The sequence below is a fragment of the Panthera uncia genome, chromosome E1, assembly GCF_023721935.1.
Source record: "Panthera uncia isolate 11264 chromosome E1, Puncia_PCG_1.0, whole genome shotgun sequence".
In the NCBI taxonomy this organism is placed as follows: Eukaryota; Metazoa; Chordata; class Mammalia; order Carnivora; family Felidae; genus Panthera; species Panthera uncia.
The window spans coordinates 19,787,335-19,807,178 of record NC_064814.1 but is presented as its reverse complement, the minus strand read 5'-3'; the positions used below and the strand labels follow the sequence as shown (position 1 = coordinate 19,807,178).

At 51.5% G+C, this 19,844-nt stretch overlaps 1 protein-coding gene across 2 annotated transcripts in view; it reads left to right on the top strand.

The window, feature by feature from the left end:
* Nucleotides 1-19,844, top strand: part of RGS9 (regulator of G protein signaling 9) — a 69,888-nt gene that overhangs the window by 19,162 nt on the left and 30,882 nt on the right. Inside the window, exons 7-9 of one of the 2 annotated variants that reach the window (XM_049637690.1) lie at nucleotides 866-942; nucleotides 7,078-7,159; nucleotides 14,345-14,416. In XM_049637690.1, coding sequence (XP_049493647.1) covers nucleotides 866-942; nucleotides 7,078-7,159; nucleotides 14,345-14,416 — 231 coding nt within the window. The remainder of the gene's footprint in view (nucleotides 1-865; nucleotides 943-7,077; nucleotides 7,160-14,344; nucleotides 14,417-19,844) is intronic. The other variant, XM_049637691.1, reaches the window with a different exon arrangement.

Genomic DNA, 19,844 nt, shown 5'->3' with positions numbered 1-19,844 from the left:
CCATCCATCCATTCTTCCATCCATCCATCCATCATCCATCCATCCACCATCCATCCATCCATCCATCCATCCATCACCCATCCATCCATCATCCACCATCCATCCATCCACCCACCATCCATCCATCTACTATTCATCCATCCATCTATTTGGAAGCAGCTTACTGAAATAAATTCTTCCCCATGTCAAGCTTCAGTTTCTCCTGCTGTAATTTAAGCCCTTGCCTCAGTGGCTACTGGACACACAGTAGCTACTCCCTTCCGTTCGCTGTCCTATTAATGAGACAATTAATATGCATGATAATGGACATTATGTGATAAACAGATGTGAACTTGAGTTTGTGATGGGAAAACAATAGTGTAGCTTTGGTTTTAGGCCGCATGAGTCAGATTTCTCAAAGAACACACGCATCCCTCAAAAGGCTAGATTCCTGTGCAGACAGCAACAATCTTGCTGTGTTTTTATTCTTTACAAATATGTATTTCGAAGGGCCCACATCATACCAATGTTAGGATTTGTCTTTGTGCATTTGTGATGCTCTGTTGTTGAATACTGAGTTTCTACATTTCCCCTCACACGATTCCCCTCTTCCTAATCAGATTTGGGATACATTTATTAAAAAAAAAATCCAAGCCAGGGTGTGGCTTTTTGAGAAGCTTTAGATCTTTTTGTGAGGGCTTTTGTTGTGAAGGCTTTTTGAGAATTCAGTGCTACCTTCTGAGTGAATGCCTTCGCAAAGCTGGGATGGGAGATCCTCTGGCTGCGTCTAGAGCCAGGGGCACGCCCTCATTGACTTAGAGCTTGCTTCCTTCTGCACACAGCCTATGTTGTGGGGCTTAGCGTTCTTTTTGTTCTCCATTTCTAGGAAAATTACAACTTCTTGAACAAAAAAATTAACTACAAGTGGGACTTTGTCATTATGCAGGCCAAAGAACAGTACAAGTGAGTGAAAGATCACGTTTGTCTGTTGGTCCTTCCTCCCTCCTTTCCTTCTTTGTTTCCTTTGATCGTAACAAACCTTTATTGGGCTTTTACTGTCAAACGCTGGGCTCGGCATGGGGAATATGAAGGCACAGTCTGGGGTCAGGTGGACGAGCAAACAGGCTGTGATGCTACACTGAGATGAGGTCTCACACAGGTGTCTGCAGGAGAGCCGGAGAAACAGCATTGAACCTGAGGCTGCCTAGGAGGTTGCCGGGGGGAAGGGTGGTGCTGGCGGATGGAGAAGAAGGGCGAGGTGAGAGGAAGGATCTTCAAAGCAGAGAGAACCAGAGTCTGGAATCGGGGGAATGCCCACTTGATGCAGTTTTGTGTAGCTGGAGCAGAGAGCACAGAGCCTGGAACCGAGAGAAGTGAGACCCGACATGTTAGCAGGAGCAGATCGGGAGAGGGTTTAGCGCTAAGGGCCATGGGAAGCCATAAAAAGATCTAAAGCAGATTTGCACAGTAGAACCACCCACGACTGGTCTCATTTGCCTGCCGTCCACTTCAGAACTGGAGCCGGAAGTCCCCGTGAAGGCTCTGCCTTGTCTACGAGAGCCAGATGTCAATGATGCAGAGAGTGAATCCGTCAGGACGATGTTAGGCTGTCGTAACAAACAGCCCCCCAAGCCTCAGGAGCACGAAACCACGGGTTCATTTCTTGCCTGCGCTTCATGTCCACTGCGGCTTAGCTGGGGCCCTGACATGCTTTGTGCCCACTCTGGGACCCGTGCTGAAGAAGCGGCACCATCCGGGCTTTGCCTGTTGCTGGAGTAGAGGGAGGCAGAGCCTGTATGGGTCACGAGCGATGCATGTCACTTGTGTTCACAATTCATTAGCGCGACAAAGCGGCTCCTATGGCTGTGCCCAGCTTTAAACTCCTTTGGGTGGGGATGTACAGTCCTACTGTGTGCCTGTGATGTGGGGGAGTCAAGAATACCTGGGGACCAATACCAGATATTACCAAAATGGGTGAGTCCAGTCAGCCTCACTTGCCCAGGCAGGTCCAGTTTCTGGAAGGTCTACCCTTGCTGGTGCGTGGCTGGGCTGAACAGTGGAATCTCATCAAAGAGCCTTGGGATCCGAGTAGTGGTGGATTGGTTAGGGCTCTCTACAGAAACAGAAATACTAGGCTATGTATGTATGTATATCAGAGGTTTATGGTAAGGAATTGGCCCATACAACTACAGAGGCTGCGAAGTGACATGACCTACGGCTGGCAGGCTGGGGATCCAGAAGCCCTGGTGTGATAGGTTTATCTGGAGGCTAAGCAGCTGGAGGCCCGGACGCTGACGTTTCAGCTGAGCCTGAAGGCAAGGAAAGACTGATGTCCCAGCTCAAGGCCACCAGGCAGGAGGGATCCCCTCTCATTTGGGGGAGATCAGTCTTTTTGTTCCATTCAGGCCTTCAACTTTAAAATACCCTCAGCTGAAAACATCCTCAGGGATACATCCAGAATAACATTTGACCAACTCTCTGGGCACCCCATGGCCCAATGAAGTTGACACAAAATTAGCCATCACAAGAGGGTGAGCGCTGTTATGCAGAAGTGCCTGTTAGGGGCGGGGCGGCAGGGGGGGGACATAAAAGTTCTAATGGCAGATGGCTTTATTGCTTCGGAGAGGGACTGTCTGCTCTGAGGCTTTAAATTCAGGTAGAGGAGCATTACTGAGAGACCTGGAGCGGGTCTTTCGCCGCTGACATGTTTCTGCCTGGGTGTGCCTGAGGCAGAATAGCTGCGGGGAGTGCTCTAACCTCCCATCACTTGTGTTTGTTCATAAGGTTTCATTTGGTGAGTTCCGTGTACCGCCTCCGTTTATGATGGTGAGAGCAAGTGCTCACAGCAGGAACTCTTGTCACCCCTCACATCCACAAATGGGGAAATGGAGGCTTAGAGAGGTTAAAAAGTCCTTGGCAAAGTCGCTCTTGAGGTAATGGTCAAGGCTGGGCTAGTGTTACTTAGGTCTAGTCGATGCACCAGTTTTGAGTTTCTACTGGGTTCCACACTGGGCTGGAACCGCCTCATCCTCCTCCACCTCTCTGCTCTGAGCAGGATAGCCCAGCGATCCTGACATGCCTTCCAGGACGCCCTAGCTGTGTGTGCAACTCAGGGCTATTCTCAGTGGCTCCCCCAGGCCCTACCACTCAGACTTGGCCTTAGCCTGGACAGAGCTCTGCGTTGCCATGTCATAAGGCATCCCCTCCTCCATCGTTTCTAGCTGCTTTGGGATGAGCGATTCCGGAAAGACTCCGTCCTTCTGAGATACTGGCTTTTCCCTACCAATTCCATTGCTTAACTCAAAGGCTGCCTCCGATTTCAGCTGTAGGATGTGCAGCGGCGAATTTTATGTGTTAACTTGGCTAGGCCGTGGTACCTAGACAGCGGGGCCACCACCAGTCTATGATGACACTGTGAAGGTATTTTTTAGACGAGGTTAACATTCACATCAGTAGACTTGGAGTAAAGCAGATTACCTCCGTAGTGTGGGTGGGCCTGATCTAATCAATTGAAGGCTTTAACTAAAAAGGCTGAGGGTTTTTTTTTTTAATTTTTTATTTTTTTTACAATATTTAAAACAAATTTAACATTTATTTGTTATTGAGAGACAGAGAGACACAGAGTGTGAGTAGAGGAGGGGCAGAGAGAGGGGGAGACACAGCATCTGAATTAGGCTCCAGGCTCTGAGCCGTCGGCACAGAACCCGACGCGGGGCTCAAACTCAGACGGCGAGATCATGACCTGAGCCGAAGTCGGATGCTCAACCGACTGAGCCACCCAGGTGCCCCTTTAATCTTTGTTTTTAATTTTTATTTTTGAGAGAGAGTGAGAGACAGAGTGTGGGTGGGGAGGGGCAGAGAGAGAGAGAGAGAGAGACATAGAATCTGAAGCAGGCTCCAGGCTCCCAGCGGTTAGCGTAGAGCCCGACACGGGGCTCAAACCCACAAACCGTGAGATCGTGAGATCGGGAGCCAAAGTTGAATGCTTAACCGACTGAGCTACCCACGTGCCCCAAAGACTGAGGTTTTTCTGAGGCAGAAGTAGTTCTGCCTTCAGATTGCCTTTGGACTCAAGTTGCAACATCAGCCGTTTCCTGGGTCTCCAGCCTGCTGGCATGTCTTGTGGAATTTAGACTTGCCAGCTTCCTCAGTTGTGTGTTACTCAACAAATAAACTCTGCCCCTATCTATCTATCTATCTAATCTCCTACCGGTTCTGTTTCTCTGCAGAACCCCGATTAATACAAACACAGGGTCTCACCACAAAGTTAGGTTGGCTGTGTGTATGTGTCGGTGGCTCATGAGGTAGCCATTTGGTTATACTGAGCCTCTCAACACAAACCTCTATTCCGAATCCCAGACTCATTGCATGTTGATGTCGCAACTCAAACATAACTTGTTCGTATTTGAATGTTTCGCTCCCTCGCACCCCAAACCTCTTCCTCTAGTGTTACCCCATCAGTACAGGGAACCCCATTTACCTCCTGCCCACAAGCCCTCATGCCCCCTGTGTAGTCGTCCAGTCCTGTTGCCACTTCTGGCAAAATTCCTGCCACCCTCCTCCTCCTCTGTGTGCCCCCCCTTCCCCTGAGTTGGTTGAACCAACCTTGCTGTCACCCAGGCCATGGCAGTATCCCCCCCAGTTGGCCTCTTTGCTCCCATGTGCCCCTATTTTTAAAATATATTTATTTAGTTTTGAGAGAGAGAGAGAGAGAGACGCACAGAGCGTGAGTGGGGGAGGGGCAGAGAGAGGGGGAGACCCAGAATCCGAAGCAGGCTCCAGGCTCCGAGCTGTCAACACAGAGCCTGACGCGGGACTCGAACTCACGAGCCACGAGATCATGACCTGAGCTGAAGTCGGACGCTTCGATGACTGAGCCCCCCAGGTGCCCCTGCTGCCATTTTTGAAACAAAAATAGAGCCCTGTCACCCTTCAGAGTGAGAGATCTCTCAGTTCAAATGTCACATGCTCAAAGAGGCTTTTCTGATTAGTCGTTGTTATTGCACATAGATCATCCTAAAAGTGGTTCAAAACAGCAACAGTCACTTTATTATCTTTCAAGGTTTCTGTTGGTCTGGAATTTGGGAAGGGCTTGGCTGGGCAGTTCTGGATCTGAGTCTCTCACATGGTTGTGGTGAGAGGGCTGGAGCTGGGGGCCCTCAGCACCTGGCTGGGCATTTCCTGTCCTCGTCTTGTAGCCTCTGGACTGCTTGGGCTCCCTCACAACATGGTGGCATTAGGGCAGTCACATTGCTTGCAGGTGGTTGGAAGCTTCAAGGGCAGATATTCCAGTGAGGAGGATGGCAGCTGTGCCACCTTTTAGGGCCCAACCTCAAACATCGCAGTTTGCCATTTCTGACATATTATATTGGGTTGAAACAGCCACAAGAAACCCATCTGGGTCCCAGGAGGGGAGGACATAGACCCTCCTCTCGATGGGAGGAATGCCAAGGAATTGTAGACAGATTAACAAGCTCCACAGGGGCCATCTGAGATTGTGCATTAGAGCACCTGAACTTTTCCTTAGAGCTCATAAAGCAGTATGTAATTGTATTTCTTTTTTTATTTTCTCCTTTTAATATCTTAAAATTTATTTATTTACTTCGAGATAGAGAGCACAAGCGGGGAAGGGGCCAACAGAGGGAAGAGAAATCCCAATCAGGCTCCGTGCGGTCAATGCAGAGCCTGATGCAGGCTTTGAACATGTGAAGCATGAGATCATGACCTGAGCTGAAATCAAGAGTCAGACGCTTAACTGACAGAGTCACTCATGTGCCCCTTTCTTCTTCTTCTTTTTTTTTTTTAATATTTATTTTTGAGAGAGAGAGCAAGAGAGCACAAGCAGGGAAGGGTCAGAGAGAGGGACAGAGGATCCGAAGCGGGCTCTGCGCTGACAGCAGCCAGTCTGATGCTGGTCACAGAAGAGCCAGAGAAGAAGCCAGAAAGGACCATTACTGTAAATTAGCGATCGGCTGTATTCATAAGACTCTCCAGCATTGTGGAAACTCCACAGTGCCTCGGGCCGTCTGTGGCCCATCCTCCTGAGGACTCGGGGTAGTTAACCTGGTGGAAAATCCAGTTAGGCCGGCAAGGGGAAGGAGAAGGGATGGTGTTTATATTTAATTTCCAGAGGAAGTTGGCAAAACACCCTACTGGAATGGCACTCTCCACCCACCTGGCCCTCTAGATGTGATGATGTTATTGACGATGCATTCACTGGTGGATAAATCTGCTGTCTCTGTCTTCTGGAGGGCATGTACGTCATCCCACGTTGCCTGGAAAACCAGCATAGCCACGTGGGTGCAGGTCGCCGTGGAAATAGTGGCAAATGGGGCCCCTGGCACCGTAATTAATGTCGCCCGGCTTCCGTAGGAGGAGAGCACAGCATCATTTCCTATCCATAATGGGAGAAGGGGGAGAGAGAGATAAGAGGGAAGATACATAGCCTTTCACCATAATCAGTTGGGTTTGGAAAAAACCCCGACTTGGCACGAACTCTGTGAAGTGACAGAGCGGGAATGACCGGGAGGGAGACACACACGACCCCCCCCCCGCCCCCACCCCCACCCAAGGCCCAGCATCATCCCTGGTAGCAAGCTCTGGCATTGCCTGCTGCCACTTGTCCGGGTGTTGACCACGGTGTTTATCGAAGCAGGGAAATGTTAAGCCAGGTGGTCCAATGTCATCAACCCTGAATGTCGTCCGCACTCGCTGTGGTGGTGAAGGTGGAGGGGATTCGATTCTGGGGCTGAGTCACGGTGGCGTGGCTGCGTAGCAGCACAGGGCTGTCGGGTAGCGCGGTGCTCTGCCCCTTGCTGCCACTGTGACCCTCCGTGGGGCGTTCAGTCTGTCTTTACTTCAGTCCATCGAGCTGCGAGGTGAGACAAGGTCACTGGGGGGGATTACGTGAGTTCACACGCGTGAGAGGACCAAGCACGTGAAGGTGATATTAGTGTTTGCTGTCATTGTTACAATTATGGGCAAACACCGATGACTTGGAGAGGCGGGGGGAGTGGTCTGGGGCTTTGGGGATGGGCTGCATCACTGAGCAAACAGAGCAAAGTCTCACTGGCCTTGATGCGGCTTTTGGTTTTTCAGGACTGGGAAGGAAAGGAATAAAGCAGACAGGTATGCGTTGGATTGCCAGGAGAAGGCGTACTGGCTGGTCCACCGATGCCCTGTGAGTATTATCCTTCCTGGTCCCACCCATCTGTCACCCTGTCCTCACCGTCCCTTTTGCTGGCTCATCTCCCTCTGGGGCTGGAACTGAATCAGCAAGAGTGGTGGCTTAGTGTTGGGTTAACATCCAGGTGCCTCTCGGTGGAAGAGGAAAGAGACGGCTCGGAAGGAATGAGCTTGTGGCTCATCTGTTGGTCTGTTGGTGTTGGGTCTAAGTGAAGGCAGCCGTGGGAGGAACCTGAATGAGCTTGCCTTTTATAAGAGGTGGAATTGTGTGTGTGTGTGTGTGTGTGTGTGTGTGCGCCATGATACCTTGGAAAAGGAGCACGGGAAGAAAAAACTAGAACCCAGGCTCCATGTAAAATGCTGCAGGGAACTGGAAGCCATGCCTTGTGTCTCTTGCTCCCTCTCCATTTGCTTTTCTAGATCCTTCCCCAGCAGCTGAGGTGGGAGGGGGCTAGAGGGAAGGAGTGTGTGCTGTGCCTCCCTGCTCAGAGCTCGGGGACTTTAAGTGGCCCAGAGAGACAAGCTGCGTATAAGTGACGTCACTTGTTACCGCTGGTTACCCGGGAAGTGGTAGTCCCGCCTCCCGGCAGAGAAGCGTGCTTTCCCTGTCACCCACTGGGGTTAACTCTGCTGCCTCAGTTTACTCCAGTGTCAGACCCAGGTGCTGCCCACAGGTCGCTACAGGGATTCTGAAAAGCGAACGCAAATGTCATTCCTCTTCTTCCTCCACTTTTCCTGCTTGCCAGGTGGCCGAATTCTCAGAACCAGCACGTGAGCTGGGTCGGTCATGGTGCCAAAGCTTCTGGGGTTTTGAACTTGGAGCTCGTCAGATTTGGGCCATTTGGGCCATTTTCTTTCTACATTCAGAACCAGATATCGCATGCGGTGTGCCATCTGGGGGGGCATCGATTTGCACGCCTCGCTGCTGAGGTCAAGGTCCTGGGTTGATCCCCAAGAAGCTTGTTGGGCTTTGCTTTGTTTCAGGCTTCCTTCCCCTAGACAAACCAGTTAGCTGACGCCTGACACAGGTCCCCTGGGTGAAGGAGTGCCGACTGGGGTGACAGGGTCCTGGAGAGACAGCCAAGCACGCCTTCCCCACCCCTCCCCTTCGTAGCTCAGGAGTGACATCTTTGTTCAGCCTGCCTCCTGTCATCTGTTCCTAACTGGGGAGCCTTGGTGAGGATAAGGGCAAATGGCGGGTAAGCCACTCATCTGGCAAGATGTCCTGGTGCCCGTGGCACTCGTGATGGAGGGGACCCTGCTCCTTGCACGGTGGAGAATGGCTTCCGTGGTACATGCAGAGACTCCGTGGTGGGGAAATAGCTGGGTGACTGCATCTCTTGCGACGTGACATCGACGGGCTGTGCACAGGATCCGCCCCGGGTCTCTCTCCTCCCCTCTGTCCTCGCAACCACGAGGCCTGTAGGGAACAGAGTGAAAACCAGATGATCTGAGTTCTCCCCATGTCTTGGGGAAAGCTCTCAGCCCCCGCCCCAGGCAACTGGCCGAGTGGCTCCTCACGGTATGATGCACAAGTCGCTGAATTTGACAAGGCGACTCTGTGATTACTGCCTCTACCATCACCTGTGCCGCCTCCAACCCACCACCACTGATCCCGCTTCCTCCGCCTCCACCGGCACCATTGTGACTGTTGCCGCCGCCATCATCGTCATCAATCACAGCAGACCCAACTGAGCACATAAGTGTGTGCTGGGCACTGTGCGAGCATCCTTCTGCATCTGTTCCCTCATCTCATCTTTGCAGCCCCGTGTAGAAGGTGGTATTATTGGTCCCATTCTGCTGATAAGGATGCTGAGGCTCAGGGATGTTGCCAAAGTTGCACAGCTAGTGAGTGTCAGAGGAGCTCTCTCTCCGGTCCCTCTGCTCTTATGCCGCCCACGACAGTGTCCCGTGATGTCTTAGCGCATCCGAAGGCCTTTTTGTAACCTCCCCGGTCATTAGCGCATCGCATGAATCACTGCTGCTCCAATGAACATGATGCCAGGGTTCCAAGGTACCCAGTCCCTCTTTGATAGCGCCAGGGAGCCAAGTTCGCCGTGACGTTCTGGTGTACCCGGGGCAGTCGTAAAACCCTGTGGACGCAAAACTGTTCTCGCATCCAGTCTCCGTCAGTGCTGCCCCCCAAGCCAAAGCTGGACCAGAAGTCAAAGATGAGGCTGGGGAGCATCTGGCTCCTGCTCTCCCCAACTTTTTTTTTTTTAACTTTTTAAAATGTTTATTTATTTTTGAGAGAGAGAGAGAGAGTGTGAGTGGGGCGAGGGGCAGAGAGAGAGAGAGAGAGAGAGAGACACACACACACAGAATCCGAAGCAGGCTCCAGGCTCTGAGCCATCAGCACAGAGCCCGATGCAGGGCTCGAACTCATAAGCCGTGAGACCTGAGTCGAAGTTGGACCTTTAGCCAACTGAGCCACACCCAGGCGCCCCCATCTCCCCGACTTTCTTAAAACACGGCCCGCCTCCCGGTGGAATGTTCTGTTTGAGGGGCGTCCTGCTTGAAGTCTGTCTCAGCCTAGGTAGAAATCGAGCAGTTGGACTGACAGACCCACGAAGCCCAGGGGCTTAGGGACTGTCAGACTGTCTCCAGGAGACCCAAACAAACTGTCACCTCAGTGGGAGAAAAGCCAGCCAGGCAAACAAAGCTTTTGGCTCCGTGGAGTCTAGAACCAACTGTGTGTGGACTGTCTGGAACCAACTGTCATAGCGTGGGACATGGCTTGCTGTTACCCAGCCGTCCCCTTGTGTGTTCAGTGATCCGTGAAACCTTCATGGGCCCTGACTCCGGGCCAGCTGAGGTGGGTTCTGGGCGTAAAACAACTGCTAAAAAGTCCTCAAGCCCCTGCCCATATTAAGCCCTTGGTGAGGATGATCCCACTTACCTGATGACAATGCCGCCCAATAGGGAGTCTCCCCGTCGCTGTTATCCCGACGGGGCCGGCGATCAAGGCTCAGAGATGGTCAGTAGGTTGCACAGCACTGGGATGTGAATCCACATCTGTCTGACGAGCTCCCGCTCTAGGAGGTGCGCCCGCACGTGGTCCCCTCTCCCAGCTCGGGGGGTGCAAAATCCAAATCGTGGTAACAGGCTAGCAGCACTGCTCCAGAGGTAAGGCTTAAGTGCCGAGGGGGCACAGCGCGGGGCGATTGGTTAAGGGGGTGGTGGGAATGTGGTGCCAGATGCTGTAGCAGGGATATCAGCACAGACAGAGGCCAAGACCACCCTCGAGATGTGGGATGGAAGGTGGTGGCTGAGGGATCCGGCCCAACCCCCATCCTGAGCCCAAACGCTACCTGTACCTCAGCATGGATGTGCTGGGGACTGGGTCTAGAAGGGGAGAATGATGAAGGAAAGTGATGTTCCCCTCCCACTTTTTAACCTGCTGCATCCGGGCAGGATGCCAACAAGAGTTACTTGTGTAAGGCAGCAGAGGGAGAACGAGGGAGAACGGTTCCTTCAGAGAAGTCACCTGGGGGCTTTCCGTGCGTCTTTGCTGCACCGGCTGTGACTTCTGGGTCTCTCGAGGATCTGGTCGCTGACGTCTGGACCATGGATACATGAAGGATATGGTCCAGGGATGCAGGTGGTGTGTGCTTTAAATCACGCGGTCGCTTGTCTGAGTATCAAGCTAAATGGCCTTCACGTCAACTGCGAACTCTGCCCGGTCACCAGAGAAGAGAGTGGCTGCCTTCCGTTTCCTGTCAAGGTTGGGCTGAATGTCCAACAACAGCGAGATGGCAAAATAAATTTAAGTAAATAAATGGCTTTAAATCTTTTAAAAAATTTTTAACATTTTATTTACTTTTGAGAGACAGAGACAGAGATAGAGACAGAGCACGAGTTGGGGAGGGGCAGAGAGAGAGGGAGACAGAATCCCAAGCAGGCTCCAGGCTCCAAGCTTTCAGCACAGAGACCAACGTGGGGCTCGAACTCAGGAACTACGAGAACATGACCTGAGCCCAAATCGGATGCTTGACCGACTGAGCCACCCAGGCACCTCAATAGATTTAAATCTTTTTTTTTTTTTTTTTAATTTTTTTTCAACTTTTTTATTTATTTTTGGGACAGAGAGAGACAGAGCATGAATGGGGGAGGGGCAGAGAGAGAGGGAGACACAGAATCGGAAACAGGCTCCAGGCTCCGAGCCATCAGCCCAGAGCCTGACGCGGGGCTCGAACTCACGGACCGTGAGATCGTGACCTGGCTGAAGTCGGACGCTTAACCGACTGTGCCACCCAGGCGCCCCTAGATTTAAATCTTTAAGGGGCGCCTGAGTGGCTCAGTCGGTTAAGCATCCAGCTTTTGATTTTGGCTCAGGTCGTGAGCTCACAGTTGTGGGATCGAGCCCTGTGTCTGTGTGTCCCCACTGAGTCTGGAGCCTGCTTAGGATTCTCTCTCTCTCTCTCTCTCTCTCTCTCTCTCTGTCTCTCTCCTTCTCTTGCTCTCTCTCTCTCTCAAAAAAAAACAAAAACAAAAACCCAAAAAACCTTTAAATATAAGATTATATCCATATGAAGGACCATTGCGATTAAATCATTAAATTACTAAAATAGCATTTTCAAAGGCCATTTGTTGGCCTGGGAAAATGGTCTGACGTAGAGCGTTATGTCATAAAAACCGATGGAAAACTCCACATACTCTGATCCAGATGATCAGAAATGCCCTCTCTGGGCCAAGTGCCCCCTAGGCAATGGGGGTATTTGAATTCTAAGCCAGGACCGCCCTCACGGGGCTCGCGGTCTGGCGGGGGGACGAAGAAGGACAGCTTTGCACCATGGGTGTGTACCATACAGCACGCCAGCACAGCGCAAAAGAGGCAGGGGTCTCGAGGCAGATCAGGGCCCGGGAGCACCTCTCCGTAGAAGTGATGTTCCAGCCAGGACTCGTCCCCTGGTGCAGCCTCCTCTCTGTCTTCCCCCTGCTTTATTTTGTTTATGGAACCGTGTGGCATTTTGTTACTTGTTTTCTGTTCCATGCGCCGGAAGGGTCTGAACTGATACGTTAGGGGAAAGAGAGATGATGAGGGAGAGGAGGACAAGGCACAGGAGGGACGTGTGGCGTGTCACCAAGAAGTGTTCGTCAGCTCCCAGCCTGGCTCTGCTCTGGAACGCTGATTCTGGGGATGTCGCCTCCTCGCGGAGCAGTCTTTGGGGGTACAAGGGTCCTTTCCTCACCCGAATTGTGAGCCATTTAGCAAATCGCCTCTTTGGCCGACGCCCAAGAGGTGTTCTTGGGCGTCACCCGCCGGCACTCACCGCAGGGGGACCGTCTCTGCGGGCTTCCCGCGTGTGGCAGCGGCCCTGGGCACATCTGCGCGTCTCCTTACCTGCTGGCCGCCCGCCCACTGCAGGGATGTCTTCGCCCTGTTTCCTGTGAGCTGGCGGTCAGCTCTGGGTTATCTTCGTCGAGCACCCTCTTGTGCGCCAGAAACGGCATCAGCAGTGGTGACCGCCGTGGAGAATGAGCACTTGATGCTACCTGACGAGTAAAGGAATGAATGAGTGGAGGCTGGGAGCCTTCCAAACCAGCAGAGGGAGAAAGGCAGTCCCCTGGGTGGGGGTGTGTGACTAATTGCCAAGGGGCTGCCTCGCCCACAAGACTGGAAGTGCCTTGAGATGCCATCTGGGGATGCCTCGAGGTGTCACGTTGGCCAGGGGCTCTCTGGGCTGAGCGCAATGTCAGCCATGGGAAGTGCCTGATAAATATTTGTTGATGGAAGCCCACGTGTGAGAGTAACGATGGCCGCTCCCTTCCCCTCTCTCTCTCTCCCCACCCACTTTCTACTTCTTTCTTTTTTCTCTTCCTTGCCTAGTCGGTGTGCCCAGTATCTGCCCCCGTGGTAGCCCGCTGAGCTAAGCTGGCAGATTTAGCAAGCGAAATAGAAGATGCCCAGTTCAATTGGAATTTCAGATAAACAGCAAATGATTTGTGTCGCAAAATTTTTATGCTTATTGTATATTTACATTAAAAACACGTGGAATGCGTTTTTATGTAAATAACGAATCAGAATTCTTTGTTGTTTATCTGACATTCACACTTAACTCAGCACCGTATATTTTATTGGGCAATCATGCCTCTGAGCTAAAAATGTGGCGAATCCCATTGGGGTTGAATCTGATGGGGACAAAGTTCGGCAGCCTCTGGCGTCTGCATCAGTGTGGAAGGCCTGGTTAAGCACACATATGGAGAATTTGATGGTTGCCTGCACCAAACTAACAGAGAAGGAAGTGAAAGACCCAACTTGTTGGCCAAGGAATTGGGAGAGACCGAGCAAGATTGGCTGGAGAGTTGGCTGCCTGATGGAGAAGGGAACTGGTAAAGACTGAGGCCCGTTTGGGGCCAGGCCTTTACATACATGATCCTAAAATGGGTCCGAGCCCTTGCTCAGTAATAGCTACTGTCTGGTGAGAGCTTCACATGTCATCTTGCTAAATCCTCAACAAGAACTTGACAGGTAGGAGAGATCATCTCCAGTTCTCGGGAGAGGTAGCAAGTGTAGAGAGGAGAAATAGTTTCCAAAATCTTCCTTACAGCTAGGAAGTGGCAGATCCAGGATTGGAACCCAAATGTGCCTGACGGGAGCCTGGACTCTTCAAAGTACTGCACTGTAGGGTGGGGAAGGAGCACTCCCAGAGGAGTCAGAGTCCTATGGACAAATCCCAGTGAACTCTTACCGAGTTTGAGTTTTATCCCTCCCTCCCTCCCTCCCTCTCTCCATCCGCCTGTTCATCCATCCATCCATCCATCCATCCATCCATCCATCCACATTGCCTTTCATTCATCCATCCAGCCAACCATCCATTCATCCATCCATCCATCCATCCATCCATCCATCCATATTGCCTTTCATCCATCCAACCATCCATCCATCCATAAATCTATCCATCCATTCACCGCCCCCCCCCCTCGCCAAACATACACCTATCCACCCATCCATCCTATTGTGTTGGGTTCTGGAGATGCTGTGGTAGTGGAACAAACCCATGAAGCTTAACAGCTCACCTAGAGCATCTTACGATAGCTTGTAGTACCCTGTGGGGTAAGCCATAAGCCCTTCTTAGCTCAGTCTCATAACTGGCAGCTTGGTGAAGACCCAAAGTGAATCATAATAAAGTAGAGGCTTTTCCAGTGGTGGTTCTTATGTTGTTTTTATTCCATTCAGCCGGGAATGAACAATGTGCTGGACTATGGCCTGGACCGAGTGACGAATCCGAATGAAGTTCAGGTAAACCAGGTAGGTCTCTGCTGCATACTTTGGGCAGGGCCAAGGTCAGGTTCTTAGGCTGGGAAGGTGTCCGTATGTCTATTGCCTATTTTTGTCTGTGGGGGCAATGATATCTCCCCTTTAAGGCTACCAAGAGATATCTTGTGATACCAGTGTTGGGAAGGGGGGAGGCCATGGGTCTTGCATGATGGGAGATGAGAGAATGTAGAGTGCAGGTCAGTGCGAATAGGATCTAGGTGGTTGGTCTTCAGACTTTTACGAGGCAGTTCCTTTGAAAATCTGATGAAAGTGGCGTGCCTGGGTGGCTCAGTCGGTTAAGCGTCCGACTTCGGCTCAGGTCATGATCTCACAGTTCGTGGGTTCGAGCCCTGCGTTGGGCTCTGTGCTGACAGCTCAGAGCCTGGAGCCTGCTTCAGATTCTGTGCCTCCCTTTCTCTCTGCCCCTCCCTGGCTCGCTCTCTCTCTCTCTCTCTCAAAAATAAACATTAAAAAAAATTTAAAGAAAATCTGATGAAAGTTATGAACCCATTCTGCCCAAAGATGCCCAGACAGACATTTTGCACACAACTTCAGCCAGGTCCCAGATCCCCTGGAGACTAGAGGCCCCAGGCTCAAAACCCTTGAATCAACTTTGAATTTAAACCTTAATCCATGTGACCTAGAATGTCACTCTTTCTTTTGCATCTCAGTAGGGTGGGGGCCTTTGCAAAGATTCTCTTAATGCTCTTAGTTTTGCAAGGACCCTTTTCCCAGATAGGCCACCATTTATGATGGATGGCCATTTTTCTATGACAATTATCTATCTATCTTTAAATTTCGTTTATTTATTTGTTTGCTTATTTATTTATTTATTTATTTATTTATTTATGAGAGAGAGAGAGAAACAGGGAGCATGAGCAGGGGAGGGGCAGAGAGAGAGGGAAATGGAATTCGAAGCAGGCTCCAGGCTGAGCTGTCAGCACAGAGCCCAACACGGGGCTTGAACCTACAAACTGTGAGCCGAAGTCGGACGCTCAACCGACTGAGCCACCCAGGCACCCTGACCATTTTTTTATTTAAAGAAATGCAGGGCATAAGCTGTTGAAAGAGCGAGCATCAAGCACGGCACTATCTTTGGGGCCAGATAATTCCTTGAGGGATTGCCTACGTGTTGTAGGATGTTGAGTAGCATCCCTGGGTGCCAGTAACTCCATGCGTTTCCCTGCCAGACTCCCAGTCCTGATAATCACATGTGTCTTCAGACATTGTCCAGGGTGCCCTGAGGGACAAGATGGGCCCAGTTGAGATCCATGGAGCCTGAAACCCACTTAAGCTCGTCTTAGACAGTTTCATTGCTCTCCTTCTAATGTCCTTGGGCAGCAAGGGGTCATTTTAGCCTCGTGTGTCACCTGTAAACCTTGGTGGTGCCTAAAGTCTTGAGTTGGGAGGTGGGGGGAATGTGCCAGAAAGGTAGAAGAAGGGACCTGGAACTCAAGATGGCTGTGGGGACCACCAGTGCGTGAGACAGAGGTTAGGGATGGGGTCCACATGGAGAGGGGGCATTGAGTTCCCAGAGAGCGGTGTCCCCTTGAGCATTGCTAGGTCCCTTGGTCAACAACTTAAAGTGACCCTTCCTTTGACACATATATGGCACTGTCAGCCTTCACAGCTTTTTCCACATTCCCATGATCAGACGACAGATAATTGCTGAGGCCTAGTAGGCTAGGTTGCTATGGAAACAGAATTATCAAGGAAAATACTGAACTGAGGTGGAAGATGTGCTTTTTTTTTTTTTTTTTAAATGGATAAGTGGCAGTTCTAGAAACCTCTGTGGTGTGGAGGAGGGGAGGGCATGGGTGGAAAGTGCATCACTGTTCTCTGACCCTGGGCTGTTGGGAATTGGCTCACCTCTGTGTGTGTGTGTGTGTGTGTGTGTGTGTGTGTGTCTGTGATGTGGGAGGCCTTTAATTCCAGCTCTGGGAGGACAGCAGAGGAGCCGAGGTCCTCTGTCCTCTGTGCTCCTTGGGGGTAACTTCAAGGAGCCTGGCCAGACCCCCTCCTCGCTGAGGAAGCATCTTTCGGCTCACGGGCGGTCAGGCCAGGAGGAGAGCCTGCCTTCTGGCATTCACCACCCACTTCTAGCCAGACGCTGGCAATACTCTCAGCTCAGAGTCAGAGAGCCAGACGGTGTGTGAGGCTGAGGGCTGTCTTCACCATGGGCATGTCTGACACGGGGGCTCTTTCACTTTGTTTGCCCTTCATCTTGTCTCTCTCTCTCTCTCTCTCTCTCTCTCCCACCAGCTCTCTTTGTCCTGTCTGCACTCTGGCTGCTCTGGAATATTCAGAAGAATAAAAACCCGTAATTCTCGTGCGAGCGGGGCCTCTCCTGCTCAGCCAGCCTCGGCGTGTTGTGAGGCCCGGCTGTGGCGGGGAATGGAGGCTGGCGCCATGTTGGATCTGTTGGCGACATTTCCCACCGTCTAACTGAACGTCCCCTGTTTGTCTGGGCTGATCTGCCCTGAGGGGAGAGGGTCACAAGAACGTGAAGTGTCTCCATGAGGCCTCGGGCTTTCAGATTGGTGTCTTATTTCAGAGAAGAGCTCTCGTTGCTGGTTTGAAGAGAGAGAGGCCATTTCTGAGAATTAGTGGATTCTAGAAAAGATACCTGTTTTCCTTAAATGGAGGCAAATAACCCAAAAGAAATGAACAGCATCAGGCACAAGAAAGAAAACTGTTAGGTTGGCAGGTGTCTAGGGCTCTGGGTGCCCCACCTCCTTAGGCTGGTGGCCTCTGATTGGTGTGGCTGCCCAGCCCTGGGGGGAACTGGCTGTGGGCCGAGGGCTGCACCCAGAGAGCGTGTCTTCTCTCGGGTCCCATACCTTGTGGCACACTCGGCCCCCATCTTCCCTTTATTTCAGTGAGGTGACATCATGGCAGCCGGGCAGTAGCCAGGCCGTGAGCAGTGGGGTGCCCGGGGCTGGCCCTTCCTCCCCTGACCCTGACAGGGTGACGATGGTCCTGTCGTGGTGAGGACCGGTGTGCCGTGCTGAAGAGAGCTTTGACATCAGGGTGAATCCCAGCCCTGCCTCTCCCTGGACATGTGATCTCGGATAAGCTTTTGAGTCACTCAAAGCCTCAGTTTCCTTACCTATAAAATGGGGGTAACAAGAGCCCCTTCCTCGGAGGATCACGTGAGCTCACTTACGTGAAGTGTCTAGGATGGTATCTGTCACGTAGAGGTCGCTGCACAGACAGTAGCTGTCATTATGGTAGCTGCCGCCATGCTGTGAGTGGACTAATCTATGGGTCCCCTCGACCCTAGACCCTGTTTTCGGGGGCTGTACTTAGCCAATGTCGTCTTCCACCCTCACACCGTCTTCCATTTCTACCGGTGGGAAGGGGAGGCCTCTCTGGTCTAGGCCACTGAACAGCACTGTTCACGCTGGCGTGCACACCAGTCTTGGGGTGAAAGACAGAAATGTGGCTCCATAGGGTTAAATACTCTGCGCTTCAGAGCCCCCAGCCTGGAGCCCTCAGTGAGAGAAAGCCCCCATTTGCTCCCACCGACTGGGGACAAACGACTTTCTTCTCATGACCGGCGCTGGCTGGAAGGGGACCGCTCCGGTGGCTGATGTTGGCGGACAGCTCCCCGTGGGCCAGGCGTCCTTAAAATTCTTCATGCTTTCTTTGGACAAGGGGCCCCGCGTGTGCATTTTTCACCCGACCCTGCAAATTGTGTAATCTGCGCCTGGTCAGGAAGTCCGAGGCAGGGCAGGTGGCAACCTGGGATTCTTGTCTCCTTGGCCTCCCATCTCTAGTCTCGTCTGCTCTGCGTTAACTGCGTCAGTCCCCAGACTTCCTGGTTGCTGACTTTTGACCCTCTCCCTGCTCTTAATGCCTGTGTTCCCTGATTCCTCACGGTTGTCCCCATCTTGTGTTTCACCCTGTGGCTTGCCAGACCCTCGCCTCTGTTTCTTCGTGTGTTCCTGCCTGGCTGCCCGATCCCAGGGTCCCTGCTGGCCCCTCCTCCTCCCTTTCCACCTCCCCGTCTGCAGCGGCCCCAGGGTCTCTTCAGGGCATGGCCTGATAATTGTCTGCAGCCAAAACCCGGGTTTTGAGGCCAGCAAGCCGGCCACAGAGCTGTGTAAACAGGCCATAGATGTGTCCCTATTTGGGTAGCTCCATGGGAGAAAAATAACAAGTTAGAATTCCAAGAATGCATGACATTTGAAGATTCCTAAGGCAGAGTATCTTCCTGTAGGCAAATGTGTCACTCGGATGAGGAATAAAGAAGTGACTTCCCACCAGGAGGGCCAAGTGTTGAGAAAGCAGGGGGTTTGTGCATGAATTACAGGGAGAAAAAAATGTTTATGTCTTATGTTGCCAGGAACAGGAAGTGGGTTTCTTTGAGTGGCTTAGAAATGTGTGTGTGTGTGTGTGTGTGTGTGTGTGTGTGTGTGTATTTTTAATAACTTCATTTTAATGTTAAAAACATTTTTTAATGTTTTATTTATTTTTGAGAGAGAGAGAGAGAGGGAGAGGCAGAGAGAGAGGGACACACAGAATCTGAAGCAGGCTCCAGGCTCCGAGCTGTCAGCACTGAGCCCAGAGCAGGGCTCGAACTCACAGACTGAGAGATCATGACCTGAGCTGAAGTCAGACGCTTAACCGACTGAGCCACCCCGGTGCCCCTTTAATGTTTTTTTTTTTTTTTTAAATGGCCTTTGGCTAAGTAATAATGATATTGACCAGTTTATGAGATTTAGCAAATAAAAATACAGGGTGTTCAGCTGAATCTGAATTTCAGATAAACAACAGATAGCTTCTTTAGCATAAGTATGTCCCAGATATTGACGGGCACCCTGTCCTTTACCTTGTGATTGGGGTAACCCCATACCATGCCTGCTGTCAGCAGTAGTGTGTGAACCCCAGTCAGGAGCCCCTGGATGTTGAGCCTCTCCTATATGCCAGTCACCTGTGTGTATTATCTCATTTAATCCCCTCCCCCCCTTTTAATCCCCTTTTACAAGGGAGGAAAGAGGCTTTGAAGTGCTAAATAACTCATGCAAAGTCATATGGCCAATGAGTGACAGAACCTGTAATTGGACCTGGGCCTGATCTGAAAGTCCATACCATTTCCTAAGACTTACCCCTCTCCCCAAACTCTCTCTCTGTCTGTTAGAAAAGTTCAGAACCCTCTCCTGTACCATCCCAATGTAGACAGACCCTTAACAGGACAGAGGTACTCTTATATCCGTCAAGAGGAAGCTGTTACTTATTTTGAGAGAAAGAGAGAGAGAGTGTGGGACAGCGGCAGAGAGAGAAAGGGAGAGAGAATCCCAAGCATACCCTGCACGGTCCGTGCAAAGCCCGACGGGGGGCTCGATCTCATGAACCACCAGATCGTGACCTGAGCTGAAGTCAGATGCTTAACCGACTGCCACCCAGGCGCCCCCCG